We start from the raw sequence: 23,570 nt of genomic DNA, 5'->3' as shown, positions 1-23,570 counted from the left end.
TTTAGAAATAATTAAAATGAATTAATTTTATACCAATTTTATTTTTTACATAAATCAAATTAATATACAATTTTAATTAAAGAACTTTGGTTTATAATGTTATAGTAATTCGGTAGATTAGGGTAGTTATTAATAGTTATAATGACAAATATGTTTAAATTATAGGATAAAAATTAATTTTTTTTTGTAAGAGTGAAATTGAAAGTTCAAAAAATAACCAAAATTGTTTACACCAAATGTCACTCTTCTAATTTTATATATTATATAGATACATTGTACACAAATACTTGAACTCCCAAACGACTTGAAAATGACTTCTATTCCATTCTTTTCCCTTATAATCTACAATTTCTCTTCCTTTCTTTTCTCTTCAAAACACTCAATATAGGCCTTAAAAGAATCATTCTTCTTAGGCTCCTTATTTCAGTTAGATGATGAGATTAGGGTAACGTAAGAACAGTAGTTGGAGTGATGCTGACACAAATTTATTTCCTTCCATGTTGTCCAATCATATTATTTTCCAAATATAAAGAAGTCTACGAATGAAAGATTGAAAGATTTTCTAGTACAAATTAAATGTTGAAGAACCAAATGTGCCACATCTGAAAAAAAAGGAAATTTGGAAAAATGGAACAAGAAAGGTGCAAATTTTAGACAATTTGTAAATGAGGTATGAGTTATAGCCCATAAATTATAAAAATATATTCGTTACAACTAAAATTACAAACTCACTTCTTCGTGCACAATTGCACATACTAACACTTGTGTGTTGAGTATACATATCCAACACGCATATATTTAAACGCGCATATTCTGATGTATATTTATATTCATCAAAATATGTAATTTTCATTCACGTGTACATTTTTATTCATGGCGCATGGATATTGTTACAATCGTAATTTAGTAATTTAGCTATAAATATATTAAATGTATTAGTTGTTTTAATTCAAATGTATCCCATACCATTACAAATGTCCCTAATTTCTAATTTTATTCCCCAAAAAAAAAATAAAAAAAAATACAAAGACTGAATAGTAGACAATGGCGGCATCTTTCATTTTCCTTTCCCTCCTCAAAAGGTAACAGCAAAGAAATCTCTGTATACTTTCAACAAGTGTACGGGGATAGTATATAAATAAACCAGAGAAGAAAAAGAATATCAATTAATAAAAAATAAAAACAAATTTCCTTTTCTCTCTGCTTCTTCTCCGGAGAAAATCTTTATTCTAGGGCTTTAGGAAATGACGCGACGGAGCATCGATGATTTGGAACTGAGCTCCGACGAGGAGGTATGGTCCAAACACTCGTTCAAATTCTCGCGAGTCATCAATTCAGATGATGCGACGTCGTCGAAGCCACAGCCAAGGGCAGCGCCTCCTCCGATTGAATCGTTCGCCTATTCTAATAATTCGGGAAATAATTTAAGTAGCTGTGATTTGATTGAGATAGTGGAGTCTTCTTCTGAAGAAAATGGTTGTGAGAATTTGGAGGATGATGACGTGGACCTTGAGGTGAGTAACAGAAGTAGGAAAAGTGTGAAAACTTCAACCAGCAGTCGCGGCCGTCGATTTGTGATCGATGATGATGAAGAAGAAGAAGAGGAAAAAATTGTTAGTAATAGTAAGGAAAATGATGAATTGAGTGATTTTTTTGAGGAGGAGGAGGAGGAAAATGACGTCATCAAGAAGGCGTTGCAGAAGTGTGGGAAGATTTCAGCTGAGCTGAGAAGAGAGTTGTACGGTACAACCGCTGCTGCGTGTGATACTTTCTCTGAAATTGAGGAGAATTCTTCACTTAGAATCGTCACTCAGGTGAGTAAAATGATTTTATGTTTATACAAATTAATTTCTCGGATCAATGAAAGTTTGAATTCTGGTTTCTTTTCTTAATTTTATTTGTTTTAAAATGGCTTGGTTTAGGATGACGTGGCGGAGGCGTGTGGTGGCGGAGACTCCGAATTTCAGCCAGTGCTAAAACCTTACCAATTGGTTGGGGTCAATTTTCTTCTTCTTTTGTACAGAAAGAAAATTGGGGGAGGTAAAAATATGTGTAATATTTCTTGATTGAAAATGGTCGTTTAGTTATTTCTCGATTGATGATAGTTTACACGTATTATCTTTTGTGTGTGCTTTTTTTTGGGGGGGTTTAAGTGGTGTGAGACTCTTTTAGCCAGAGAAAATTAACAACAATATGATGTAGAAATTGTGAATTGAAAATTTCTTCGTTTACTTGATTTCGCTTTCATCAACCATTGGGAGTTTAGGAAAACTTTAAACAGAAAGATGAGTGACGAGTAAAACCTAGTACATTTCTAGTTAAGAATGAAAGGATGCAAATGAACTGTAATAGTATGCATCTTTCAAGATGGCAAGCTGAGTTTCATTGGCATGCTTAGTACTGAGCATAAACCTTCGGAGGAAAGGTGAAAATGATGAATTAGGATTTGCCTTTTGTTGGTCTATTGTGGTCCCTCCATGGAAGATGTGTTTTGCTTGTGGTAAGGAGTCAGGTTGGCAGTCCAAGTGTCTTTAATGAGAATAGAATTTGAAGAAGGCATTTGACATGCTTTCCTGTAGTAACATATGGTAGATTGAACTCTATTTTATTACCCATACCCAGTCAACTAAGAGATGTGATTTGATAAAAGGTGTGTGGTTCATGTTTGAGCATGATAAATTATTTTCCGATGACATGTTGCCAATCTAGGTTTAGCTGTCAGCAGCATTCTGTATATTGAGGAATAGGGCTGTCAAGTGCTGAACTGTGAACTGGTTGGTGTAACAAACCTATGTTGTGCTTGGACGGATGTTCAAAAGTACAACCATTTGTGAAAGGATGAAACACCTATGTTTCCAATGCGCCATTTGGTTGCGCTGCACAAGAAATTTTGAAAGGCAATTTGTGAGTCCTAAACTAACCATATGGTATTAGTGCTTCCTGATCTGTAATACAAAGTTAGAGTGTGTCAGTCAGAGACTCCTACTTTCTTTCTTTACAAGGCGGTAAATTGAAATTCAGAGACTCCTACAACAAGTTTGCAAGTGCTTGACAAATGAGTCATTCTGATCTCTTTATCATATTAACCAGCAAGTTTGCAATTGCTTTAGGTGCTAATTTTGAATGGAACTAAATTCATTCCTTTTCATTTCTTCTGATGCAGCTATTTTGGCAGATGAGATGGGTCTTGGTAAGACCATTCAGGTACTTCTGGTTCTGTTTGCATTTTCTTTTCCCTCTTCTTTTCTGAGCTGTTTAAAATAATTTCTTTTGACAATCTGCTATAGTTGATTGTCAAGTTTTACATTACTTTTTCAGGCTATTACATATCTAACATTGCTGAAGCACCTGGAAGGTGATTCTGGTCCTCACCTGATTGTTTGTCCTGCTTCGGTTCTTGAGAACTGGGAAAGGGAGCTTAAAAAATGGTGTCCATCCTTTAATGTGCTCCAATATCATGGTGCAGCTCGGTCAGCTTATTCAAAGGAATTGAGCTATGTTTCAAAGGCGGGATTGCCTCCTCCTTTTAATGTTATTCTTGTGTGTTACTCCATTTTTGAACGACACAGGTTAGCTCCACAATATAATTATAAAACTCCACGAGTTTCACATTGTTGCTGATATTGTAGTCATGAACAGTGCACAGCAGAAAGATGATCGCAAAATTTTGAAACATTGGCGCTGGAGTTGTGTGCTAATGGATGAAGCTCATGCACTGAAGGATAAAAATAGCTTTAGATGGAAAAATTTGATGTCTGTTGCACGGAAAGCAAAGCAGCGTTTGATGCTTACTGGGACGCCACTACAAAATGACCTGCATGTACGGTAACCACTGTTTTCATGTAATTTCTTTGATTATTTATCTGTGTTTTGATGCCTAGCATGATGGTTAACTTTTGTTGCAAGTTATTGTTGGTATTTTTAATGGAAATGAGAATACGAAAGAAGCTGAAACTTGTTTTGATAATGTTATGTATGCTTCTGCTTGCTAATAAAACTTAGAAGACATGTAACAGTAAGTAAATTTTACAATATCCACAAAAGATGTAAACACACAAATGTGAATTTAGTATGTAATTGTCTGTTTATAGGTTTACACTGTCCATAATTTTTCTTATTTCAAGTGTGCATGTCATGATGCAAGTATATGAATCTGTGCCATAAAGCTGTTAGATTTTGCTTGCATAGTAATAAGAGTTTTACCTTCAGTTATGACAATCTTATATGCCTATGCAAAGATATAGTTACTCAGTTCAGTTGACCAAACCAAATGTCAGGAGCATAACTTTCACGACTCCACTATGAAAGTGTGTTGAAAACTCTGCTTCCGGTAGATGAACTGGCCTTTGATAGCAACCAAAATATTTTCTGTTGTTTTCGGTAACTTCCAGACGTGCAGATAGGGGTGGTATTCGGGCTATGGAATTTCCTATCCTCTCCCCTCCTCCTTTCTTGTATATTTCCAATTTGAGAAGTGTGCTTCAGTTCCATTGTCCTGCACCAGCTCAATCCATGAGGCTCCAGTAAAAATTGATGGAGAAGTCTTGCGAGAAGTTAAAAGAAGAAAAATGAAAAAGATTCCTCAAAACTCAAGCTGTAACACTGGTGCAAGTATCTGGTTTCACATTTCTTTGCCGCAAGAAGCAAACATGTTGACAAATGTTTATGATTCTGAATTTGCCCAGTCATGAGGCTACTTTGAGCAGCTTCACTGGGACCGAATTTTCTACTGTAGAATTCTGTGAGGGTGTTAATCCTTATGAGGTCCTGGCATTCTCTTCCTGGAAACTTCTACTAGCCTTTTTTCTTCATAAAGCTTTATCATGTCACTAGCCATCAGCTTTAACCATGTAGACTTATTGTATAAGTTTCTGGCATTCCACCTACCATGATGCAAGTTCTTCGGAGCACTGGCTTCAATATCACTGCACATTATGTAAAATCTCAATATTATCTACCGGAGTGTCCTTCCTATTTCTCACACTTCCTACATATTCTAGCAGATGCTACCTTGATTGATTTAATCCTGCACCGGATGTCAAACAAGGACACCTTTTTCATTGGCTATTTTGACCGAATGTAATTTCATATTGCTTTTTAATACTTCACATAACTGTTATCTCCTTGTTTATCCATTCTGCTTACTCTAAACCATGCTCGATGCTGATAATATTTGTTGATAGTGTTCTGAGTCTTCTGACATTGTGCTGAAATATTGAGATCCACTTCCCTATAAAGAAGCATCGTTTTTGCAATCACCTGGAGATAAATTGGATCATCATAGATCTTTGACACAAGGTGTCTGCCCTCCTTCCAAAGATTGTTATTCACCACTCATCAGGGGACACAAGGAAAGTCCCCACAAAATTTAGCTTCTGCAGCACCCAATAGTGCTGAGCATGTATCAGCTTGCCCTCCACCTTCTTCTAACACCGCTGCTGGCTCCACCATGAGTAAAATCAGTTCCTTCCCGTGCATTGCCGCTTTTTGTAGCCATGCAATCATTCCACTGCATGGATGCCAATAATGTTTTGTGCCTGGTCTCCGAAACCTCAACTGACAATGCCTTCTGGAGAAATTGGCGTCTTCTGCAAACCTAGGAAGCTCTACAACGTCCCATTCATTTTTGTGCACTGCCTTTTTGTCGTCATTGCCTGCTCTGATTTCCTATACCTCAGAATCTTTTACCCTACCCCCTGTAATCCTGTTGCTTATGTCCTTCTTAGCAGAGGTCATTGTTTATCAAAAGGATGAAGAAAAGTAGACTTCTTGTTTTTGAGTTTGTCATGGGTAATTTGGCTGGAATTTTTTTTCAAACTGATGCATTCTACCTCAGAATCTCCCAACTGTTGTATTCTACCGCATCAAATATCGTCTTCTTGGCTTTGGTAATTTGCATTTAGTGTCAACATGGAAGTTATTCCTTTTTACTATGTTTAAGCCTGGTAATTTATGTCCTCATGGATGACCCTCAATATGTTTCATTTCCCTTTTATGTTTCTCTTTGTTCAGTAAATTAAATATTATGATTCTGTGCCTTTATTTTCCAGCTTAAAAGTTGCAAAAATGATATTTAACTGGCTTGATCAGCCATGTGATCCTGAATTCAATTATCTTGTTTATTTTCTGTTTCTTTAATGTATTTATAAGCTTCAACTTTGGTTTCATTTTATTATCTGTTGAGCGTAGTAAATCTTCTTCTATTTCTTCCTTCATCCATGTAGTCCTTAAGAGCGTATAAGTAGTTATTTCACCCATGCCTTGTGTTTTTGGATAGTGTACTTTGAAAGGACTCTGTATCTTTTGCTGAAATCAAGAAATCTGATAATCTAACTCTCTTGAATAATTTGTTCGTTGTTGTTTATTGCCACTCTGTCTAACACACTTTGATTGGTACACTGGACACATTAAAAATCATTGAAATATGAATGTTCTCCAATTTCTGTTGCTAGTGACATAATATCTGATGGTTGATATGTTGTCTAAGACTGAAGGAGCAAAAAATAGCGGGTTAAAAGCAAAAAAAACCTTTGTGGTATACCTAATATACAGAAAAGCCCCCCGTGGTTTCAAAACATACAAAACGATATCTCATGTTTTGAACTAAATTGTAAAGTAACAGAATTCGTTAAATTTAACGGAATCCTGTAAACTTAATGGAAAATTTAACGGAATCCGGTAAATTTAACAGTAAACTTAACAGAATCCGGTAAGTTTAACAGTCGAAACCGTCATTTTTATTAAGTTTAACGAATTCTGTTAGTTTACAATTTAGTTCAACACATGAGGTATCGTTTTGTATATTTTGAAACCATGGGGGGCTTTTTCATGCATTAGGTATACCACAGGGGGCTTTTTTGTTTTTAACCCAAAAATAGCTGTATGATTGCTGTACTTGCTACCATCTTGTAGGATTTCTTATCACCCCGAGGAATTTCTTTGTGGTGAGATGTAGTATTTAATTCTCACAATAATTTGAACTTGTCATTTTAAATGAGTTTTTGTTGTTGACTGTTGTCAGTATACTTTTGTTTGCTTTGGAGTGCTCTGCTCAGTAATGTTTGCATTTGCAGGAGTTATGGTCAATGTTGGAGTTTATGATGCCTGATCTCTTTGCTACTGGAGATGTTGACTTGAGGAAGCTTCTGAATGCAGAAGATAGAGACTTGATTGCTCAAATAAAGTCTATCTTGGGTCCATTTATATTGAGAAGATTAAAATCCGATGTAATGCAGCAACTAGTCCCGAAGACCCAAAAGGTATGTCATACATTTGGTGCTTATTTGGTTCAAACGACACAAAATAGTTTTTTTGACTTAAGCCCCTGTAATTTAGCTCTTTCTGTTGTTGCTTTTTACTAATGGAACCTGAGTTGTTCTTGCAGGTTGAGTATGTGAAGATGGAAAAGCTACAAGCAGATGCTTACACAGAAGCAATTGACAATTATCGGGCAATTTCTCAAGCTCGTATTTCAAAGTTAGCAAAAATCGATTTAAATAGTGTTGCTAGAATTTTGCCTCGAAGACAAATTTCAAACTACTTTCTTGAATTTCGTAAGGTGTTATCAAATTTTCCTGCTGTTAAAGTGTCTTCATTTGCAATCATATCACCAGTTGTTTTGTAAACGGTCAAGTTTCTTTGTTGCAGATTGCAAATCATCCACTATTGGTGAGGCGCATTTACACAGATGATGATGTTGTTCGGTTTGCTAAAGCTTTGCATCCAAAAGGTGTATTTGGCTTTGAATGTACCTTGGACCGAGTGATTGAGGAGCTTAAGAATTACAGTGACTTCTCAATTCATCAGGTATTTTATGTTTTTCCCTCTTTCAGGTATTTTATTTTTTTCCCCTCTTTCAGAATATTTTGCTCTTACCTTGCTAAGGTTGTGCTTACACTATGATAATTTGCCTTGCATATGGAATAGTTGGAAGATGTGACCTACATTTTTCTTTTCATAACTTCCATTGCTGTTAAATTTTGGAAGCATCTTGCTTGTGATTTCTGAGGATTTCAACTTTCTTACTTTCAGATAATATGCACTCTTATCTCATGATTTGTCGTCCCCGTGAACTGTCTGTATAAATGATTTTCTCTCATGACCCTAAATGTTCTTGATAAGTATAGGAGTTAATAGTGTAAATTAAGTTCGTAAGACAAAAAGATAAAGGGGATTTTACTTTTGGAAACTGGAAAGCAGTACGTAATACTCTACTTGTGCAATCAGCAAAAATTTAATAAATTGTTTTTGGATCCTTAACCATCTGCAATGGCAAGAGAATGGTTAGATACAAATGACTTTGGAATGCCACGACACATATTATGCAATTCATTGTAGAAAAGACAACATGGTTCAAAGAGATGTGTCCCTGGTTTTGGATATGCTGTGATCTAGCTTCAGAAGTGGTTCACTTGGGTGTGAGTAATCGTGGGTATCTATATTCATCATTTCATCAGAGGAAGTTTACAGAATTTCTGAATAAGAGGTCTAGTTTAGTTATTGAAATATACTGGAGTGCTTTTTGGAGGCTGAGATGTCTTGGAAGAGTCTGGGAATTGATCTGTTGTGCATTTTAGCTAGTACATTTCAACACCTCATGATAGTAGGATTCTCCTCAAGGTTATTTTGGTTTGGTAGTCTTTTTGTTCTCCTGTGCTTAGTTACTCCACAGTAGTAATATTTACTGTACCAATAACTGTGCCTAAAACCATTGTTTTCTGCTGCTAGCTGAAGGAGTGTCTATAATCTTTTTGAATCGTTACTAGGCATGAGCCTAACTTCATCTGCCTCGTCAAAGCTCTTGTTCTTCTACCACTTGCTACTTATTGTAAAGTCGCTAGTATTATCACCTTTCTTTCTGTTCTCCATAAGAAATATATGCCTGAAATGTATGCCCTTTTTTTATGAAAGTACCTGCTTCAACATATATTGCCATGCAACTTAGCATGCCTCACCAAATCATTACAATGAGAAGTTGCTTCTAAACAATCCAAGTCATCAATAGTTGTCAGTAACTATATTTGTAAAGGAGTGGAAAGTTTGTTAAAAACAAGAAGAGAACAGAAATATGAGAAGTGAGTGTGGCATCAACTTCTGGCCAAGAGTAAGTCAATTTCGAGAATGCTTCCCAGAGAAATCGTCTAGCAGTCATGTGCATTATGAAGACTGACAGCTGTTAGAGATGAGTTGGAGCATGCTGGTCTTACCGGGCGAAGAAAGGACTGCCGGGTCTGGCTATAGAAGTTTCAGTAGAGTGCCATGACAATGAGTTTACTTAGTTATTGGCAGGATAGAGAGCCGTGGAAGAATTCATGTTAGGAGCAAATAAAACTATATGCACTATTAATTATGATGGGAGGAGCTTAAAGTGCATAAATGAAGGCAAAGAAGGTGACAGATATCTTTTTAACACAAGATTGTTCGGGTTTGTGTATTTTAGTATCTCTGGTATGAATGGCAACGTGAAAATCAACCTGCAGATTAACTCTATAGTTGAGTAAATAAACCAAGTTCAAGTTGTGCCACCTGATGCTATAGTTGCCCCACTTGTAGTAGTCATGGCCATGGAGATGTCGTCTAGCAGTCATGTGCATTATGAAGACTGACAGCTGTTAGAGATGAGTTGGAGCATGCTGGTCTTACCGGGCGAAGAAAGGACTGCCGGGTCTGGCTATAGAAGTTTCAGTAGAGTGCCATGACAATGAGTTTACTTAGTTATTGGCAGGATAGAGAGCCGTGGAAGAATTCATGTTAGGAGCAAATAAAACTATATGCACTATTAATTATGATGGGAGGAGCTTAAAGTGCATAAATGAAGGCAAAGAAGGTGACAGATATCTTTTTAACACAAGATTGTTCGGGTTTGTGTATTTTAGTATCTCTGGTATGAATGGCAACGTGAAAATCAACCTGCAGATTAACTCTATAGTTGAGTAAATAAACCAAGTTCAAGTTGTGCCACCTGATGCTATAGTTGCCCCACTTGTAGTAGTCATGGCCATGGCAAAAGGGCAGGCATAGTTATTTAGTATTATTGATATCCAAATATTTCACAATGATTTGGCTGATGTATCGCTATAAAACCAATCATTCTTTGGATTGGTAACACGAGAATATTTGAGGTTCTCTAGACACTGATTGTGAATGGAGCCTGTTTCATAATTTGAAATGTTGCCCTACTTGCACTGAAGTACCATTTACAAGATTATGGCTGCTCAAATAGGCTTGGTTGTTGAGTACATAGAATATTATCTATATTTTAAAGGCTACAGTAAGTTGTACTAGTGGAGAATAAAGTAAATTGCATGGATGTAGAATAAAGCAAAAAATTGCCAATAAATGTGCTATGTAATTAGCTACTTTGGTTACTATTCATTGAAGATGCTTGGGTGCTGGATATTAGTCAGACGGAATAGGCCATTAAAATGCTATTGCTTGCTTTATATTGTTTTAATAGCAGTGGGTTTAATATTGAATCAACTGTAGACTGCAAGTAACTGGGCAAGCAAATAAAATTAGAAAATGAGAGCTTGGGTGTTTTAGAACAATATGGATTCAGTACGGTACAGGAAGGCCTCTAAACCTAAAAGTGCTAATCATGCATTTGCTTATTGGATCATAAAAAGAAGTTGACTTGAAGGCCAACTGGCCAAGACTCTGTCATTGAGGTTCTTGGTTTTTTTTTTAAGTGCTTTTTGTTTCTTGTAGTTGCTTGTTTATTTTCATGGCTGTTATATTTAATAGCCAAACTTTTCATGCATGTTTGTCAAGGGTGATGTGGTCAGTTGATATTGATAGCTGATTGGTGGTTATGAGCAACAATTCTTGAATGTTGCCTCCCTTCTAAATAGCAAGTGGTGGCTGGAAGGACAAGCTTTCTTTTCAGGAGATTAACACAAATATGATTTGATCAGTCATAAACATTTCTTGGGTGGCTTGTAGTGAATAAAGTTTACATTATTTCTCGATTTGATATGATTTACTTTTTTGGACTTTTTGAGTGTTGGTTGATTAAATGGCCATTGATTGGTTTGGAAGGTTTTCCAACTTGTGTTGGTATTGATATTATATAAACTTTGTATGCCTTTCCTGCAGCTTTTGCTCTATCATGGAGATGCAGATGGCGAGGGAGTTCTCTCAGATGAGCATGTAATGGCCTCTGCAAAGTGTCAGGTATGTCCTTTTTGGGTGTCTTGGAAGTTATGTTTGTAGAGCGTTGTCTATCTTGCACTCGTGATGATTTGAGTTGTATCAATTTTGGCATAGGCATTAGCCGAACTCCTCCCCATTCTACAGCATGAAGGGCATCGTGTTCTAATTTTTAGCCAATGGACATCGATGCTTGATATTTTGGAGTGGACCTTGGATGTTATTGGGGTCACGTACAGGCGTCTTGATGGAAGGTACTGACACTGGTATTCTTCCTGCTATAATTTTGTCCAATTTAGCAAGTTTGTGATAATTTGGCTTGAAAGGAATGTCCCTAGAAATTTGTGCGGTTGGGCTGGTTTCTATTAATATGCATAGTGTAGAGACTAGGCTTACATATGTCATGCACTTTACGCAAGGCTGTTGCAAATTTATGTTTTCAAATGTTAATGCGGTGGGTGTTATTACTTTTAGTACTTTTCTTCTGTCAAGAATTGACTCAATAATCATGTTTCTGCTTGTATGCTCTGCAGCACTCAGGTGACAGAAAGGCAAACAATAGTTGATACCTTCAATAAGGACTCTTCTATATTTGTGTGCTTGCTGTCAACACGAGCAGGAGGACAGGGTTTAAACTTGACTGGAGCTGACACAGTCATAATACATGACATGGATTTTAATCCACAGATAGATCGACAAGCTGAAGATCGTTGTCATCGCATTGGACAAACAAAACCGGTTACAGTATATAGGTGATCCTCCATGCCCAAAGCTGCTGCTACTCATTGTTGAGCTTATTCAAAGTACCTTTTGTATTTGTTTGACGTTACCCATTAACATTATATTCTTTGATATCTTTTTAAGGTTAGTGACAAAGGATACTGTTGATGAAAACGTGTTTGAGATTGCAAATCGGAAGTTAACGCTAGATGCTGCTGTATTACAGTCTGGGGTAGAAGTTGAGGATGAAGGTATGGTGCCCGATAAGACAATGGGAGAGATTTTATCATCCCTGTTGCTTGGCTAAAATCACAATCTGGTATTAGGACTCAATACAGTTTCTCCCTTATCCTCCTCTCCACCTCATATTTTCCCTTTTTTGTGGCGACTTTCTAACTTGTCCTGAGAGGCTAGGAAGGGGTTGCAAGTTGAGAAAGAACATTGTACGGAGACTTGCATAAGCTGCATTGTTGTAACTTATAGCAGCAAAATTTTGTTTATAGTAATAGATGATGTATATGGCAGGCAGGGCTCCATCCATCTTTCCTTTGGTCAGTAAAAATCGAAAAATGGGTACACAGTGAAAATGTGGATTTAACCGGTTTTGCAGTTACTGTTCTCTCGCATTTTCCTTGTTTCCATAAATGCTAATTCTTGATTTTTTGAGTCCCAAGATTCCGGAATGATCAAGAAGTTCAAGCTGGTAATGTCTCATATTGCTTTGTGCTATTCTGTGTACCTAAAAGGTTTACTTGAAATCAACACAAAAAAAAAAAGATTAATGCACTAAACCCCATGGATTTACCCCTGGTTGCGCTTTATCATCTGAAATTATTAAATAGGCACTGTGCCACTCTATTTGATGTTTTAGCCTTTAGGACAATTTAACCTTTTCTCCTTGTTTATACGTCTGCTTGTTTTTCTTGTCTGCTACTTTCTTTCCCTTGAAATCATCCCTACATTAAAGGGGCTGTAGAAACCTACTAATTGCACTTGAAGCACCTCTCCCTCCATTTGCAGTTGCACTTAACAGGTCCTTTTTTTTTGGTAAATTTAAAAAAAAGTACGCTTGAAGCATCCCTCCATTTCCAGTTGCAAGTACTGCATCATTACTGATTCAAACTTGCACCCGAGGCCATAAAACTAGTTTAACTTAATTACCCTCGCCAGAGGTGCATTTAACTCTTCTCCAGGCAAGTTATATCAAGAGCTCTTAAGCCTTTTCTGTGTTTCTTCTCTAATTTTTTTGGTTGTTTCGTTTTTTTTTTTTTTCTGTCTTTGTATCGAATAAAACCCTTAAAAAGGTGATTTTCTGTCTTTCTGTCTTTTTTCTGCAAAAGGACCTGATTTTTGGATTTCAAATTTCGTTCTTTTCTCCACATCTGCATCATCAGTAGAAAAACTTGTGACCCTTTTGCAGAAAAACGAACCTAACGTCAAAAAATCCCTCGACAAAGGTGAAATCAAACTGAACCATACATAAATAAAGTTCTGCAGAGATGCTCAGTAGATAAACCCCAAATGGGGTCCTAGATTCTTTATCTGGGCTGGCTTTCAACCCAAATATAGGCACTCTGCATATATGTATGGCCAAGCTTGCAAATTACTGGAAATTAATCAAAACCCACAAATTATTAATGATGTTATTGATGCCTATAGGGTGGAAAATTGTGCTGTTAGTGTTAAGATGTTTAAGTTGCTGTTGTGTTTGTGTAGAGAGGCTAAAGATGCAACTTGGGGTTGTGGGTATTGAGGAAAATGAAGGAATTTAATTGTAGACCTGACACGACTGCATATAATGTGGTTATTGCTATGTTTTGTGCAAAGGGGGACGTTGATGAGGCAATGAAATTGAGGGGAGAGGTCGGTTTGATAGATCTTTATCCAGATATGATCACATACTTTACGGTACGTAAGGGGTTATCTGATATTGGGAGAATGGAGGATGCATTTTGGCTTGTTAAGGCTATGAAAGTGCATGGTTGCGTGCCCAATGCAGTTGTCTATTCGGCACTGCTTGATGGGATTTGTACGTTTGAGAGTTTGAAGAGGGCAATGGAGGAGTTGAGGGAAATGGAGAAAGAAAGTGGGGATTCTAAGCCAAATTTGGTTACTTATACGGCTGGGATTCAGGGATTTTGCGAAAAGGGTCAGCCAATTGATGCATTGGGGATTTTAGATCAAACGAGGGTTTTTGGATGTAAGCCTAATAGAACCACAATGAGTGTTATGATCAAGGGGCTTTGTACTGAGGGGCGTGTAGAGGAGGCTTATAAGGTAATTGATAAAGTTGCTGGAGAGAGTGCATTGTATGATGAATGCTATAGTTCTCTTGCATTGTCGCTCTGGCAGATTGGAAAAGTTGAGGAGGCAGAGACAGTTTTCAGGACGATTTTGGTTTGAGGACTGAGGCCTGATGGTGCAGCTTCAAGTACCGTCTTGAGGCAGCTTTGTTTGGTAGGGCGGTGGCTTGATGCATTCCACTTGTGTGAAGGGATTGAGAAGTCTGGAAATGTATCCATTGATACTGACATTTATTTGATTCTTTTGGTTGGACTTTGTCAAGAAAAATATTTGGTTGAAGCTGCCAAGCTTGCCAAGCTAATGGTGGAGAGAGGTGTCCAGCTACAAGCTCTTTATGTAGAAGCTGAGGTTAAACATCTTAGAAATTCTGATGAAGGGTTGGTTTCCCAGATACTCTGGGATCAGTAGTTGATAAAGAACATGCACTTTTTCCATCTGTGTACTCCAAAAGGTGCTAAAGTTTACTCCCATTGCAGAAATTTGAATAAAAAATTGGCTGGCTGTGGAATGTTGCAGCTGATTTGTAGCCTGGCATTTGAACTTGACAGCACTATGTTCAGATGCTATATACATTACCATGGAGAGATGGTCAATTTATTTTTCCTTTTGCATTTTAATTGGCTTTGTTTAGTACCACGTGAGAGTAATGAGACTTCATGTACGGCATGCAAATTGTTGGCAATCAGGAGGCAGATAGCGTGGAAGGGGAAGGACCTGTCTCTGGAAAATTCTGCTATCAAGGACCAATAAAATTCGTACGGGCTGACCATAAAGTGCTTATATTTGAGGCTATCATAGTCTTATTGCAGTTATTTGAAGACAACCCTTATTGCATCAGTTTTAGATGGTGAGACTTTTATCTACTGGATCTGTTACTCTTCTTGTTTTCCAATTTTTTACTCAGCTTTAAGTTTTTGAAATAGGTGTCTTGTGAATTCTCTTTTTATTCTTTTTTGTTGCAATCCGTGTCAGACGAGCAGTATTTTTTTGGTAGTCTTGTTCTCTCTAAAATCGTTACTGGAAAGTTGATGACAGGATATCTGTGACAAGGAGCACATTTATTAGACTTCTGCCAAGTTAAAAATTGTTGTTGTAAATTGATTTAATCTTTTGATAGATCATATTACTATCATAATCTGTGACAGTTTCCGTAGGGTCTGGAAAATGAAAGAATGTGGGAAGGCTTATGACAAGGGACTGTTTTGCTGACACCTAGGATTAGCTGCAATGGGCCTTTTCAGGATCATAGATCCTGGGTTCATACATGCTGAACTAGTAATCTTCTGTAAATTCGTTAAAGGTTTTCAAAATCAAATTAGAAATTGTCTTGGATTATCTTTGAGCTAAAATAGATGTACATATATATGAGTGCACAAAAGTCATTTAGGCATTCTAATTACACCTACTTTAGATAGCTTTATCTATCCAACATGGAATTACAAGTTTATATCTAATCATCTGATTTGATAAGTCTTGATACTCAAGGGATAAAAATTGATCAACAGTCTGCTTTTAAGTCATCCTGCAAACAAATGATCTCCAGTATTTGGGGGTCTATCCTTAAGTTTTCAACTATAGTGTATCACAAAGTTCTTAGCTCGTTTTTCACTTGTGGGGATTCATATGCCAGTGTCATGCATGCTTAAATCTAAATGGTAAATATGCTTTATGTTTTCAATAATTGTTGTGATATTTTGACCTGCAGAATTGTTGCTTTTGGTTTTCAAATTGCTTTCTGGCATAACTGAACAAATTCTGGAGCTGTAAGAATGTCGGACAAGTTTTAGCATCTTTGTTTTTGTCATACACTGGGTAAGTTTGGACATATTTGCTGATTTCGTTTTATGAGAGTCCCCCAGCGCTTGTTAAACCGTTCAATTTTCCTTTCTGGATATAGTGGGTAACTTTGGACCACCTGGCCGATTTTGTTCTAGAAGTGATTTAGAAGAGTACCCCCACCACCCAGCCTAGGCTTTTTTTGGATAGGCATTGTTTTCAGGGAAACATAAGAAAAAGCTAGTTAATGTGTTTTGTTCCAGATTCCAATGTAAGTACTTGACATGTTTGCCACAACAAGGGGGGAAGTAGAAAGGGAAATTGCACATTTGCAACATCCAGCTTGCTGCAATACATTTCCAGTCTCAGATTTTTCAGTAAGTGATTACTATTTGTAGAAGTGTAATCAAATAGATGATCTGAACGCTATGGACAAATAATGCTTATTGTCACCAAATGCTGTCTAACTTTTCATCAGTCTTGATTATTGTGGTTAGTCCATCAGCCTGTCATTTTGAAGTTTGGGAACTATGCACTTTGAGCATTTTGAGTCCAGTCAAACTTTTGGTAAATTATATCTTGGTGTTCCTTAGAAATTGTGCTCTAAGATGTTGTATATCTGACACTACAATTTCTTGCTTCTCCTTGTTGCTGTACTGGTTGACTTGCTATCTGTTGATTAGTTGAAGTGGACTAAAATGTTTTGCTATTTCCAGGTTTACAGGTTCAGTTCCTTCTGGGGGACTCGAAATAGAGGGACTATTTATGAAGAGTTTACTGTTTTCTTTGGTTGAAGACTAATGCAGTGCAACCGCCTCTTGAACTAGCTAAAATCCCATAGCTGGACTTAGAGTTGTAGAAGCCATTTGAAAGGTGAGTTTAGTAATTCACAATGCACGTTCAGCCAGTTGCAATGTCGATAACTCGATATGTCACTTTATAATGATATTGCGAGAGCATAGCCATCAATATCTGGCATTTTAGCTGGAGTCAGATTGATGACAAGAAGTTGACAACTAGTATAGTGAAATCATTCTTCTTATTATGTTTCCAGACAAAGTATCCGTTCATGTAGTTGGAACTGGAAAGAGTATAATGTTATATAACAGCGCCCGGAGTTTTACAGGAAATGGATTCTTCACGCTAGGATGTGGTATAGGACAGGGAAACTTTGCTGTGTAAACAAGGAAAATCTGGGATTGGATAATTGTTGATCCAATTATTCTGAACCATGTACAACGTTGTTAACAAATTGTAACTTATCATGGATAACTTATGGAAATTTGCAACTGTAAGGTGCAAATCATGTATGTTTACGATAAATAGTATTTGCTGAGTCTGGATTTACACTATGAGATTCCAACTCCATATGAAATGGATTTTGTAATTTTGTTTTCTAAGCTTTGATCTTATCATTTGTGAAGATGAAAGAACAAGAAGCAAAATAGAAAGCTAATGTGGAAGCAGAGGAGAATTCATGGGAGAAAGATATTGTGGTGTGGAATACGAAGAAGGTTTTAGTCGGAGCAGGGGCACAGGCTTTATTTTATCCAACTTTGCTGCATAATGTTGCTAGGAATAAAGTCCAGGCCGAATTTTGGCAGTGGGATTGGATTGATGAGGTATACTATATGCAAATTTTTGTAGAATTATTTTCTATCATTTTATTTATTACTTTTATAGCTTTGATTGTTTGTTTTGAATGTTGTCACCAGCTAGTCTCCAATGGTATTTTAGCACTGGCAATTTGCATATCTAGGGGTTAAAATGTTTGTGCTGTTTATAATGTGTAAATGACCAAAAAAGGGGGAATATTCAAGCATTGCATTATTCTGGAAATTTGGTAAGTTTATTTTTAGGGATAACTTAACATGTATTTGAACTACGAGTGATAAAGCTGGTTCTGGACAAGTTTACATAAAGCTGGTTATATAGGAAATTCATGTTATTGGGTATGCTGTTTTGTTAATAATCTGATCATCAACAGCTTGTCATGACTTACTAATGGCGAATTGCTAGACTGGCCATGGTCTCTGAGTTAAAGAATATGATTTTTTTTTCTCAACCAAGCAATGATAGATATTAGTATCCTGTTAATTTGACATAGAATGGATGCCATACTGAGATGTCTTTTAATGAATGTTGTGAAAAGTATAATTTCTGTTTTGCAAACTGAAGTCCTTTTATTTTAGTTTGTCTTGTTAGCTGCAGTTCCATTCAGGTCTGATGTCAGTCAGCTAAAGGATCTTGGCGTTGGTGCAGTTGTCACTCTTAATGAGCCATATGAAACTCTGGTCCCAACATCTCTGTAGTAGGTATGTTCCTGTAGACTTCCTACATAGAGTCTGCATCTTGACTTTGTTTTCATTTCACTTAATTGGTAGTGAAGTAGAATCGTTCTTGCAAGCCGACAACCCTTTTGTTTTGTTTGCTAGCTTGATTCTTGATGGATTCACAGTGTTTTTAGACTTCTGACATGTTCCGGAAGAATTTTACTGTGCACTTAATTTCATGCTGTTGCTGTTTGCCTCTTCTGGGCACTTGACTTTATGTTACTGAATTTAAAATAAGTGGCTATAGATTGGGTCACAATTTTTAGTTGATATATTGTCAGTTCTAAGAATTAAAAACCAGTTTGCTAAGCCTTTGATATTTATGTCACAATTTTGCATGTTTCGAAGACTCGGCCGAGTCGTTACCGTCTCGGCCGTCGCCGATACGATACCGTGACGAAACGATACCGAAATACTCAAATCGGCGAAACGTCACCGTGAAGAGTTGAAACAACCGAGTCACACCGAATCACTCCGAGTCATTCCAAGTCAATTCGAATTTTTATTATTTTTACTAATTTTTTTAATTATTTTTGTTTATAATATTTTTTATAATTTTTAGAATATTAAATATTTCAAAAACTCGCGTTTCATCGAGACCGCGACCGATATGTCGAGACCGATGTGGAACGGTTCAGGCCGCGACCACAACCGCAACTGCAACTTTGAACCATGTTCTACAGTTCCAAGGGTTCAAGTCATCAAGTGCCTTTATTTTTGACCTGTTTCTTCCCCCTCTTTTGTCTGTGTGTCTGTGTCAAGGCGTGTCAGCTTTGAAGTCTAGGTGAGTATTACTAGTTCTGTTGATTTTCTCGAGTGAATTGTGGTACTGTTACTCGGGTGCATTATGCATTACTGCTTGCATTTTCCCTGTCCTCGTGAGGTTTTGGTCTTTTGATGATTGTGTATTTTGTAGGCTCATGGAATTCATCATTCAGGTCTTTCTACATGGGATTACTCGGTGATATTTGCTGAGCTGTAGATTTTGTTCATGGTGAGTGTTTTGTCATAATAGGATGCGTATTTGACCAAGTGTAATCAAACTTCCCAAATTCTTTTAAGTGCATATTTCATTATTGGATTAATCAGATTATTGGTGTTGTTTCAACTGGGAAGACATACTTGCAATTTTATTCGCGTCCTTAATTTTAATTACGTTGTTTCTGATAGTGTTTAATTAGCTCGCTTTTATTCATTTCATGCTCAAGATATTTAATTCCCCCTAATAGACCGTCTTCACCTTTGGTCCTCTATAGCAATTGGGTGTGGAGAAAGAATCACTGGACCTGTAAAACAGAACAAACTTGTCAATCTTGTATTTAAAATGACTATTTTACACTAATTCTGTCCTTGTTATGAGACATGGCTGCTTTATACAACTCAAATATTGTCATCTAATACTTCTTTCTTACTTTGAATTGGTGAAAATGCATCGTGTGGATAAAGCACTTGTGTCCATTGTAAGGCTGGTCAAGGTCACAGCACAACCATCGTTATTTGATAATGTGACTTTTCTGGTCAATGCTGATTACTTATATTCTTACTTCTCTTCCCCATTATGCTTGGTATTTTGTATTTTAGGTTAAGTTTAAGCAGATGATGTGCCAGATGTTGCCTATAATTATGTGAAGTCAATACGGCCCAGGTACTCTTAACCTCCGAGTGGCAGGTTTGTCAAGGTCATAATGGATTTACTTACAATCCAAATTGTGGACTAATCATGTAAATTACTCTAGTTAACTTTGTTTGCTGCTGATTGCAGGCTGTTCAGGAATTTCAGTATTGGCAGGTCAGGAATTCCTGTGCCTCAAGCCCCCTGACAAGTCTGGTTTTGACAAGCTCTAAGTTGTTTTCTGTCCGAGATCTTTTAGCATTTTATGATGGTTCTGCAGTTGTAATAACCAGAGCTGATCTGATCTTGATGGATATGATCCAAGCCAAGAGCCTACTGCTGTAAGAAATGAGATTTGGGTAGATGTGTATAGAGTTAAAGTGGCTGGTGAGATAGCTTTGACGAAACTTTCTTGCTTGTGGCTTAGATGTGTCACGCTCGACAGAGAGGTTTAGACGAGGAGTTGAGAGGAGAGAGCAGCTGCTTGCTTAAAGCAAAACCATTGGGAGACATTACTGTGGACATCCATGTCTACTCTTCATAGATTCATCAAACTTTGCACATATTTTTCAATCGGATAGAAAATGTCTGTCTTTCTTTAGTGATCAGTTAAAGCAAAACCATTGGAAGACGTTAGGATTTGTCTTTCTTTGGTGGTTAGTAGTCAATTCGAATTTGAAACCTTTGCTTAATTAGGACAAGTGATTCCCAACTCATAATTGCAGCTCACAAACTCTAAAACAGCAGGCAAATCCATATGGAGAGTGAAATTATTACCATATATTTCAAGGTTGCGGAAAAGAACTTCTGGTGTTTTGCTTCTCCAAGGATATGATAAACGTGCGTGCGGGAACCTGCTGACCTGAAGTCCTGAGGGCACAAGAAGAATGGAATCAAGAGTAAAATGGGGTTCTATCCCTGGTATCACTACGATACCAAAGTTAGCTCCTAAGATGTTAAGGAGTCCAGTAGTAAAGGAGACGAGGATTTTTCTAGTTATCCGTCATAGGAAAGAAGAAAGATGAAGTTACTACTCATGGAGGCACGAGTCTCTATGTTGATCTCATAGGATACTATAATTCGGCGCTACTTATTATCCAAGTGTGTCAGACTGAATCAAGTCACATCAATCTTGTCATTTTTATTTGATCACCTTGGATCAGGGGCGGAGTCAGAAAAAAATTTTAGTGGGGGCAAAAATAACACCAAAATTTTTTATCTACTCTTTTTCTAATTTTTTAAGCAAAAAAATAATAAATTCACCAACAAGTACAAATGGGGGAAGAAAGAAGAGTCGTCGGTTGTGAAGGGAAAATGGGGACTAGAGGAGGAAAAGGAATTGGGGAGTGGGGACCAAAAGGAAAGACTGATATAATTGGTATATGGCTCTGTTGGGGAAAAAATGGGAGACCAGGGGAGGAGTCCAATAGTAAAGGAGACTAGGATTTTTCTAGTTACCCGTCATAGGAAAGAAGAAAGATGAAGTTACTACTCATGGGGGTACGAGTCTCTGTGTTGATCTCATAGGATACTATAATTCGGCGCTTCTTATTATTATCCTAGTGTGTCAGACTGAATCAAGTCACATCAATCTTGTCATTTTTATTTGATCACCTTGGATCCACCTCCGGTGATTCCTCTTAGGCTTGCTGCCTAGGCTGTTCCGAGTGCTGAGCCAAGGTCAAGGTTATTGCCAAGATCGCGGCTCGGGTCCCACAATAAGTCTCAAAATTGCTTCTCGTACCTGATGCCTTTATCATTGGTAGAATGGTTGTATTATGCAAAGAATCATTTGTATCTCTGGTTCAAGTTGATTCCAGGGACTTTGTACGGCAAGGTTTTGCTATACATATCTTGCTATTATCTTCTCTTCTATGTATACCTGCTTTATCATTTATGTATGTACATTAAGATAAAACACCATGTGTAACCAAATCAACCTATAAAAATTCACATTGAAATGCGACCTTCGTATAAGGTTTTGTCTTGGTCTTTGGTTATACAGAGAAAGTTGGCCAACTGAAGTATCATAGTAAATAATGAATTTGCATAATAAATAACGAATCGGCCAACTAAAATGTCATAGCAAAACAATGAATCGTGGAACCCATTAGATTCATGTGTAACAATGGATAGGTCGACTCGAGTTTGGTTACATGTGTAATCAGGACAAGGAATCAACGGTGTGACTTGACCAAAAACATAAAGACAACATTGAGCATCCACAGCAATGTATAATGGGGGGTATAATGCCTCCCATTACACCGCTCCATGACACGATCTCCCATTAGAGTCGTGCCATGGAGATTACACGCATAATACTGATGATGCGCGTCATGGAAGATGTGTGGGATTCAAATGGCATGACAACACCAGAAAACATCCAAATAGCCAAAATGAGACGGCATAATGGGAGACCGTGTCATGGAAATTACACGCACAATATTGATGATGCGTGTCATAGAAGATGCTGTGGAACTCAAACGGCATGACAACACCAGCAAACGTCCAAATAGCCAAAATGATACAGCATTTTACTTGGTCAATTTTTGAAACATTTTACAACGGTCATTTTTGGAACCAGTCATTTTACAACAGCTATATTTTAGAAACGGATAATTTCATTTACTTCCTATAAATACACAAAATAATTTTTTTATTTCACCTCACAATATTCTACTCCATTATCTCTCCTACTCCCTTATGTCGTGGAGTTAAATTCAGTAGATAGGGTATTATTAATTAATAATGGGGATTATTATGATATTTTCACGTTTGAGGTGTCACATCAATAATTTATTTTTAAAAATAACCATTTTTAAAATAATAAATTTATTTATTTATGGGTTATGAGTTGTGCATTATTAAAATAAAAGAGGGGAACGAGTATAATAAAAGAGGAGATAGTGGAAAGCTGATGTGGCATGTGGACCCATATTATTATACTCTGTGAGTGTAATCCATTATGCATGAATATAATAAAAAGAGGAAATAGTGGAATGCTGATGTGGGATAGTGAAATGCTGATATGGCATGTGGATTACACCTTGAAGGGTATAAAGTATAAACCACTGTGGATGCTCTTAGAACCACAATTCATGAATTTCACAGATTCACATAACAGTCATATATTTAAGAAAACAATGAGTCTGCTGCCAGCGACCGTGAAAACAAAATCACAAGTAATTGCAGTTCTTCATTAAAAGCTTGAAAACAACGAATTACTAAATCTAAATTATTTTCCAATAATCAACTATAACCTGCTCTGAAACCACTTGTTAGTGTTTGTTTATATTAACTCTTGGTGAAAACCAAAACCTATTAACCCATAATATTTTGGATTCATATTGATTGATTGGTACTTGAATTTCTAGAGATTCGTGATTTTTTGTGAACATTGTCTATTATATTATGACAAGAATTATCTCTTAGGCAAGATTGTCTATTTTGTCTCATGTTATCTCCTCCTTACTGATTATATGTTACTCTTTCAAGCAACACTGAGGTGCTCATGTGGCATTCAAAATAAACAGAAGGTAGCACAATATTGACTAACTAAGATTTAAACTTTTTTTTAAAGAGAAAAAGAGGCTTAATAAGTGTCAAAGTAAACAGAAGGTAGCACAATATTGACTAACTAAGATTTAAACTTTTTTTAAAAGAGAAAAAGAGGCTTA

At 36.9% G+C, this 23,570-nt stretch overlaps 1 protein-coding gene and 1 pseudogene across 1 annotated transcript; both read left to right on the top strand.

The window, feature by feature from the left end:
• The first annotated feature begins 1,054 nt into the window (after positions 1–1,054).
• Positions 1,055–12,477, top strand: LOC113717199 (protein CHROMATIN REMODELING 19-like). Its single transcript, XM_027241900.2, has 12 exons — positions 1,055–1,814; positions 1,923–2,040; positions 3,164–3,204; positions 3,319–3,569; positions 3,640–3,820; positions 7,074–7,259; positions 7,385–7,558; positions 7,648–7,806; positions 11,095–11,172; positions 11,266–11,402; positions 11,682–11,900; positions 12,013–12,477. Exons 1-12 carry the CDS (start codon positions 1,245–1,247, stop codon positions 12,173–12,175), a joined length of 2,277 nt encoding a protein of 758 aa, XP_027097701.1. The 5' UTR covers positions 1,055–1,244; the 3' UTR covers positions 12,176–12,477.
• Positions 12,478–12,550: 73 nt separating this feature from the next.
• LOC113717200 (pentatricopeptide repeat-containing protein At5g47360-like) lies at positions 12,551–21,756 on the top strand (annotated as a pseudogene).
• The last annotated feature ends 1,814 nt before the right edge of the window (positions 21,757–23,570 follow it).

The sequence above is a fragment of the Coffea arabica genome, chromosome 11c (assembly GCF_036785885.1).
Source record: "Coffea arabica cultivar ET-39 chromosome 11c, Coffea Arabica ET-39 HiFi, whole genome shotgun sequence".
Classification (NCBI taxonomy): Eukaryota; Viridiplantae; Streptophyta; class Magnoliopsida; order Gentianales; family Rubiaceae; genus Coffea; species Coffea arabica.
The sequence above is the reverse complement of the archived record's forward strand: the minus strand, read 5'-3'. Positions and strand labels throughout refer to the sequence as shown.